Source organism: Spermophilus citellus, assembly GCF_964194105.1.
Source record: "Spermophilus citellus genome assembly, chromosome: 1".
NCBI classification, from domain to species: Eukaryota; Metazoa; Chordata; class Mammalia; order Rodentia; family Sciuridae; genus Spermophilus; species Spermophilus citellus.
The window spans coordinates 244,018,826-244,027,398 of record NC_138182.1 but is presented as its reverse complement, the minus strand read 5'-3'; the positions used below and the strand labels follow the sequence as shown (position 1 = coordinate 244,027,398).

Genomic DNA, 8,573 nt, shown 5'->3' with positions numbered 1-8,573 from the left:
TCCTTTGGTGAATTCCAAAGGTTGTTTTCAAAAGAGTACATTTCAAGGGCAAGGTAGCATTTGCTTAGAGGTGTGCACTGATAAATTTCTAAAGGTAGAGGCAAAAGCAAAATTAATGATTATGTTTGTATTTCTGGAAGTCATTATCTTTGTAATCAGTCACTTGGTAGAGTTTTCCAAAATCATATGGAATGTCAAGCTATATGCTCTGGTAAAGTTGGAAATAAATAAATAAATAAATCAGAGTTATATAAATCTATTTGTACTGGCTCAATTCCAGGAAAATGAGAATATCGGATCAAGTGTTTACTGGAAGAAATAATACCTGTGTTAAACCAGGTGATTACCAAAGGAAACTAAAAAAATGGAAAAAAAAACCCAACAACCCTATATGGTTTAGCACAAAGTACTGAGTTGGTAGGCATTTTCCTCAAATCACAACAGCAGCTCTGCTCTACTGTACAAATCAGAAAGGAGTTTTTGCCCAAAGTATGTCATTCTATGAAATGAGAATGAATTTTCTGGAACCAGAAAACAATGGTTTGGGTATTCTGTGTGTGGGTGATGAAACTAAAGAAACTTTAATTCAAAGCCCTTCTCTTCCATTTATTAGCTGGATGACTTGGGGAAATTCACTTAATTTCTTTTTTCTGCCTTGAATTGTCTGGTGACAGGGCCTCTTTTATAAGTTGATGTAATGATTCAAATGAAATAATATATGCAGAGTTATGATTTTTACATGTGTAAGTGAATAATATATTCTTCACAATGAAGGCAAATATAAGTGATAAAAGAAGGAAAAGTCATTTGAGAAGAAAAGGTTGCCTGAAATTTTTAAAAGTCAGGTACTAGTTAGAGAATGCTCAATGTGTTAGTCAGCTTTCCATCACTGTAACAAAATACATGAGATAATCTATAAAGAGAAAAGAGTTATTTTTGACTCAGAGTTCTGGAGGTTTTAGTCCATGACTAGTTGGCCCCACTGAATCTGGATTTTGGGTGAAGCAGCACATAGTGCAGGAGCACAAGGTAGAACAACCTATTTACCTCATGGCCAGAATTTAAAAAAAGGAGAGAGTGGAAGGGGCCAGAGTCCCACTGTCCCCTTCAAGGGTATGCCCAAAATAATAGAAAAACCTACATTTGGTCCCACCTCTTAAAGATTTCACCTTCTCCAATAACATCAGGCTGGGGACTTGAACACATGGGCTTTGGGAGATATTTTAGATCCAAACTCTAGTGCTTAATATCTGATTTGGTCAGTAAAATATTAGCCAAGGATGAATCTGCCCAGTAAGCAACTTTAGCTGAAGGGGAAAGGACACTGCTCTATTGAAAGAGGTGGAAGTGAGCAGCATTTTATTTCTTCATAGCTAAAAACAATTCCTAAACTAAATTGGAAAGAAAGTCCTGACATCAGAAGATTCTTTGTGTGTATGTGTATATAAAGAAGTGAAGACATTAGGGGATAGTGGCTTTTCCCATAGCAATATGCATTTTGTTTTTTAAATTACTTTGACCTCTTTAATTATTCACTTAGAGGAGGATCATACCAGTGTCCTTAAATGATCACTTAGCACCTGAGTTTTGGTTAGTGCAGTCCTCTTTTGATAATTCATAAATATTCTAATTTTCTCCTTTCCAGACACATGCAAGGATTACATTTCTGTACTCCTTTCCCTCCCTCTTTGAAGTTAGTCATGCCCACATGATTTGATTTGGCTAATGAAATGCTAAAGGAAATTATGAGACACATGTCTCATTTCCTCTGCCTTGGTCACCAAGGAAGCACATGGCAATAAGGAATCTATATCAATCCAACTCTGCAAGCTGGTGTGGGACATGTATTGTGGATGAGAAACAAATTGTGTTAGCCAATGAGATTTTGGGGGTTGTTTATTATTGAAGCAGAAGCTAGCCTATAGGTAGTATTTGAGAAGATGTCTAACTCACGGACATGGGTTCAGAAGTAGCCTGGTGGCACATCGAAAAAGCATTCTTCTTCAAAGAAAAACGCAACCCACAAACAAGACAACAAAAAAGAAAACCCTTCAGAATCTGAGTCCTGAGAGTTCTTCTATTTGTACCAGAATTTTCCTTCTTTCTAGCTATGGCACAGCTTGGAGGTTGATCCATAGACTTTAAATTAAAAACGTCTGATTAAGACAACTACCATTGTCAAAATGGGATTGTGACTTCTTCATTATCACTTCCTACAATTCCTGTTCTTGCCAACTCCCTGTCTACTTCTGTTCCTTCCTGATAAATATTAAATGATCCAGTGTTTACTTTGTGCCAGGCTCGGCACAAATTTCTAGAAGGGCAAAGTCAAAGAACTGCAATTTGGCCCTAAAGGAGCTTCTATGTAGCTAATGGGAGAGTCTGTTCTTTTTAAAAGAATAATACTAATATAAAGTAGTAAATTCTATAGTTGAGATATTTACAAAATAACATGCAAGCTCAGAAATAACAGGGAGTAATCATCATCTTATGTGGCTAAGCCTTGAACTTTATACAGGACTCTAGCCAAAATAAATCCAAACAGCACATAAACATCTTAGTAAAGAGGTCTGCAGTTAGAAGTAGTCTTTTAAAACCTTACTAAGTCATAGATTTGAGAAGGCCTTGAGTAGGCAGAAACCATTATTTTGAAACAGAAAAAAAGAACTATTAATTATGTAGAGTATTTGAGGAATGTGTGAGAAATGCCTATTCAATTATGGTAGGCCAGGATGTACACTTTGCCAACTCACATGACCTTCTTCTTTTGGAATAATCAATCATATCTGAACAAAACAGTAGGTGAAAATCATCAAATAACAAAGATGGGACACAGACAATGTCAAGTGATTTGGGCTGCAGCCAGGAACTGACAATATTAGAAAATATTTTGCAGAAGATCATACATTTAAAAGTCATAGACTGTGATGCTTATGGGAATTTATTACTTACATTTTCATTATGTTTTGTCAGTCCAAGGTAGAACTACAATAAATGCGAAGAAAAGTCTGGGATATCTTTTTTGTTTTTTTATTTAGCAAAGCATTAAAAAACAAAAACACATGAAATCATTCAGCAGACATAACAGCAAACATGTCACAAAGCAAATCAAACACAGCTAAGTTTCCCTACTAATAACACATTTTTAAAAATTTGGCAAGTAGAGGTCACAGAAACTTACAGACTTAAATATATGCACAAAGATTCTAAGTGCTTATTTAGGAACTGTCTTTATTTGGAATAAGGAATTCTGAGTTATAAAAAACTGTGAATGGCTTATAGAGTGCAGTTCACTAAATTAGTCTTTGTTCTTACAAACTAGAGTAATCTCATCCTTTGGGAGTTGAAAATATATGCTATCTGTGTTCCTGCAGTTAGGGTCCCCCAGTTAGTTGGGAGTGTTGGTGGTATTGGCAGGGCAATCGCTTTCTCCAAGTGGTATGCTGTGTCCCCTTTGACTTGGAATCGCAGGAAGCACTCGGTTTGTTCTTAGTGGTTCTCCAGATAGAACTGCAGAGAAAAAAACCAGAAAGAAATGGTCAAGAACTGCTTCCTCCTGGGCTCACAAGGGAGTGTGCTATTTCTTAAGGAGTGGAGGCATTTCTAAGAAGATGTTGGCCAGAGCTGGACTGTGGAGGAATGCTGGGTATGCATATCTATTCAGGCTTACCATATGTAGTCAGAGATTTCAAATGTGCACAAATACAAGATTGCCAAGTTTGATCAAAACATGATTGGGCTCTGCGTGCCTGTCAGAACTCTTCCTTAGGGTGAGGCAGCTATGGATGGTCAAGTCAGCGCAAGGCTCTAAACAAGCCCTAAGACATTTGTACTGTGCTTTTAAACAAACCTCCAAAGGCTCTCAGGTTTCTTTTTCTTTTTGAGACAATACCCTGGCTAAATTGCCAATGCTGCCTCAAACTTGCAATATACCTGCCTCAGCCTCCTGAGTAGCTGGGAGGCTACTTTTAGGAAGAGCTTAGTGTGCCCTTGTATTTCTTTTTCTTTCTTTTTTTTTGGGGGGGGGAGGGTGGGGGTGAGGAGGGTGGGGTTGCCGGGAATTGAACTCACGGGCACTTGACCACTGAGCCACATCCCCAGCCCTATTTTGTATTTTATTTAGAGACACGGCCTCACTGAGTTGCTTAGTGCCTCACTTTTTGCTGAGGCTGGCTTTGAACTCATGATCCTCCTGTCCAGGCTCCCGAGCCGCTGGGATCTTGTATTTCTTTTTCCTCGAGTTAAATTGGTCAGAGATCTTTGGCTTCTCTCTTGAAAGTTAATTGTGAAAGCAAACTTCTGGGCTCAACCAAAGGAAACCTCTTTGGCTTTTCCAAGCCCCACCAGGATTCAAGACTGACTTCTTAACCAGATGTCTTTGTGGCTACAGTTCTTCTTAAAGATGGGCTCAGGTTTGAATTTGATGCAATAATAAAAAAGGACACAAAACCGGAACTCTGACTGATCCAATACTTGGATTTCACAGAAATTAGTAAGGGCAGAAGAGCTGACCTGTCAGGTTCTAGTCTTCTGCTTCTTAACTCTGTGTGACTTTGAATAAAATACTCCACTACTCCTTAGTTCCTCATCTACAAAAAAATGAGGTTGTACTAAGACCACATAGTTTATTGTTTTTACCTAAAGAGTTCTAGAACTCTTGACTGGTCTCCTGCAAAATGTAGCCTGAGGGAAAGAGGACATATTGGCCTGTTTGCTCTGTGCAAACGTGTGCCAAGTGTTTTACGTACATAAATATGTTATTTTATTTAGTCCTTCCAACCATTTTATCAGGCTCTACCCTTGTTATAGCCACAGTTTGGAAAGTGAAATACAAAAAGGTTAAGGAACTTGTCTGAAATGGTTAGGACGGTTCTTAAATAATCTGACAATTAAGATATGAATGGCCTGTGGAGGGGTGAGGTGGTGGGGGGAGACGGAGTGAGACAGCAGGCATATGAGAGAGAAACAGGACAGGGTGGGGCAGGAAGACAAAGAAGGAAGGAAATTAGAATCCAGTGTGTTGCTTTTTTTGTGAGGAAAGGGAACTGACTTAGGATCCTGTAGTTTTGCTCCTGGCTCTGCTATTTACAACCTGGGTGTTGTTGGGGAAGTCATGTAACTCTTCTGAACTTGGTTTTACCATTTATATGATGGGAATAATAATATAACTGGCCTTAAAGTCCAGTATAAGGCTACATAAATTCAGAATCAATAGGTGTTATGCCTAGTAATCTACTTTTTGGTAGGTATACCAAGTAATATTTAGACACTCAAATTTGAAGACCACTGGCCCATAGTATATATTAATATTTTATATTAGTGGGTTTTTTGGTGTAAAACACTATCAAATGTATCAAGAATGCCAAATAAATACATCAAATGATTTTGATGAACAGCATTCCTTTTGTTAGGAGTATGTGCACTATGAGTTTAAAAGCGAAGCACATTTCTCTTTGTCTTATCCAGTAAGGAAATAAAAATCAAGCAGAATTTTGAAAGTACCTTCTTAAAGATGTTAAGAAAAATAAACTTCTGGTTTGATTTTAGAGTTCAAACACAAACATTTCTGAAGGGAGGGAATACTCTTTTTTTAAGTTTTTATCCAAAATAAGAATTACTCATCTTTATGGATCTTTGTCTTTGTTTTCCTCTAATTCACAAGTGTTAGTAGCTGATGTTCTTTCTCAAAATGAAAATAAGGTGAAATAACATTGGTTGCATCTAGACATGTTAACACTTGCAAAGGAAGAATAGGAAGAGCCAAAGTACTTACATTTTTGATCTGGTAGGGGAGCTAGGTTGTTTCGAGAGAAAGGAAGATCCCTGATTTTGGGTCTGTTTGGGGAGAGATGTTGAAAATTTTGTCCTGGGGACAAACATAATTGCATTAATTATTTGAGTTTCAACCAAGAGCAAGTTATAAAATCAGTGGAGGAGAGAATCATAAGAGTTTGTTAAGAGATCACTAAATTCAAGGTATAATAACAATGAAAATAATAATGACCACACTCCATTGCATTTCTGCTACATGCCACTCACTGTTTAGATGAAAATACATTGGAAATCATTTCTTGAATAAACTAGTTTAAATAAAATCTTATAAACAAGCATAGCTGGTCACTTTCTCTATAAAACTTAAGTTAGAAAAGGTGAAGGAAATATAGATTTGATATAGAATACCACATTTTCATTGCATCTTTTATGAATGAATGATAAGAAGGATATTTTCTCCCCAGAGCAGTGTTTCTCAACCCTGGTTGTACCTCCGAATGATTTGAGTTTTAATAAAATTACTGCTGCCCTAGCTACACCCCAGGTCAATGAAATCAGAATCTCTGGAGGTAGGGCGTCGGATTGTCATTAGCTCTCTGGTGACGCAAATGTTCCACCAGGATTGTGAATCACTGACCTAGAAGACAGTTGGGTAAAGTGCTTAGGAAATCACTATTCTCCAACTCTGATGGTTGGCAGGGGTGTCCTGGAGCTGTGTGTGACATTTGAACCTATTCCTGAGAGATGATGGTTATACTTTCAGGAATTTTGTGAGCTGGTTGATACTATCCTGGTGTTTTAAACTTGGCCATCAAGTGCGAGTTATTTCTACCACGAAAATAAGAAAGCACTGATTTTTCTCCTGGAGAGTCAGTTGTTAAAAATTCAACACTCAGTACTGACTATGAGAGATGGGTATCCCAGATGTCTGAAAATAGAAGGGAACATACAAAAGTTGTTGAAGTCCATTTTAAAAGTCGTTCAAATCCTGTAATGAATAGGAGCTTTGGCTCTGAGGTCAGACAGGCTTAAGCTGCATTCCCTGCTTGCCCGGTTTCAGCTGTATCATCTTGGGTAAGTGACTAACCTCTCTAAACTCCGATTTCCTCAAATCTGAAATGGTGAAAATAATTGTAGCTTTTTCCAGTTGTCAAGAAGATTGGAAGGACAGGTGTAAAACCATGTACAAGGTAAAGCATTCCATCAACATCAGCAAAAAAGGACAAGTTGACCTTTTGCCTAGTAGTCTAGTAAGAAGGAACCTGAATCATCATAGCAATGCTCATGGAGTTTAAGTAGTCCTTATTATAAGAAAGGCAATAAAAAGAAAATATTAGCCAAGATCTGTCTTCATCTACTTATGCAAATCCAGTGGTAGATTGTGTAGGGGCAGTCACCTAAACAGTGTCATTTGTTGGAGAATGAGGAAAATTTCCAGTTATATTGGTGGATATTTTTCCATTATACTTTATTCCTTTAATTTTGGGAGTCAAATTACTGCAGGAGCCATAATTTATAAAGAAAACCTTCTTGAGTAGAATTATATTAAAACCCAAATCGGCTCATACCTTAATTGTCCATGAATGCATGAGCAGATATTTGCAAGGCTAAGAAATGAGATGTTGCTAATTATGGATGATGTTTATTAAGTGAACATTTACTATTATCAGGAAGTAGGTTAATTGCTATAGGCATCATCTTATTTAATTCTGACAACCAGCTTTCCTTGTGAGATAGGTACTAATCTCTTCCCCATTTTGTAAATGAGGAAGACCCTGTGGTTCGAAGGAGTTCTAAAATGTGCTCAAGTTCACATGCTGGGAAGTGACAGAGCCTAGACTCCAGGCCAGGTCTGTCTGACACTAAAACCCATAATGTTCTGCTTCCCTAGGAGTCAAGCAATATTCTTAGGATGGGAGAAGTGGAAAGAGGGGCCTTGGCAGCAATTTGGGAGCTGGGGGGAGAGTTCAACTTCATGTCATGCTGGTGTTTTGCTTGGTTGTGAGAGACAGGGTGGAGCCCTGCACAGCCCAGAGCTCTCTTGAAACAGGTAAACTTGGAGTTCTGAAGCCCCACGAATAGTGCCCTGAGTATGTGAGGGCGTCACAATAGAATAGAAGGTGCACTGAGGTCCACGTGTTCTTGAATCCCATAGCCCTTGCTCTGCTACCTCCTCAGGTCTCAATCAGCTAGTTTCTGCAAATCTCAATCTCTTCATCCATAAAATGGGACTAAAAGTCCTTCTTTTGCAGTGCAGTGGAAGGGGAAATACCCAACAAGGTGGAGCTATTTTTATTATGAAAAGTAAGGAAGAGTCACCCCTCTCTCCAGGGATCAGGGTGACCTTCAAATACAGGTGAGTTTTGAGCTGGCTCTTAAAAGATTGCAGGAACCAGTCACACGCACAGCAGTGAGGAGCTAAGATAACACAGAAGAAGACATCATACAATGGAAAGGTAGCAGGTTTTCAGGGAACTGAGAGATATTCAAGGAACTGCAAAAGGGGATGGGTAGGGGATCTGAGATGGGAGGGGTGAGTTGAGAATGGGAAGCCAGGCCATGATAAGGGCTTTGTGTGCTCAGTTTAGGAATTTGGATTTTGTCCTGGAAAGATGCAAAGCTGCTGCTGATTTTAAACAAAGGGGCTACAAGATCAACCTGCCCAACAAGAAGAGTGCATTGCTCCTGGGATAATCTAGAAAATTCTGGAGAAGGAAGTTCTCCCTAGAGGGAGAAAGGAAGTGAGCACTTTCTTAGTTTTCTTGTGATGGCTTATAAATAACCGGGCTGGTAGAAAACAC

General features: G+C 38.5%; 1 protein-coding gene across 1 annotated transcript in view; it reads right to left on the bottom strand.

Moving 5' to 3' along the window:
* Positions 1–3,174: 3,174 nt before the first annotated feature.
* Positions 3,175–8,573, bottom strand: part of ANKRD55 (ankyrin repeat domain 55) — a gene marked incomplete at its 5' end in the record, with an annotated part of 99,440 nt that continues 94,041 nt past the window's right edge. The window contains 2 exons of the mRNA XM_081309162.1: positions 3,175–3,510; positions 5,774–5,866. Of these exons, the coding sequence (XP_081165288.1) occupies positions 3,389–3,510; positions 5,774–5,866 (215 nt within the window). The 3' untranslated portion in view covers positions 3,175–3,388. The remainder of the gene's footprint in view (positions 3,511–5,773; positions 5,867–8,573) is intronic.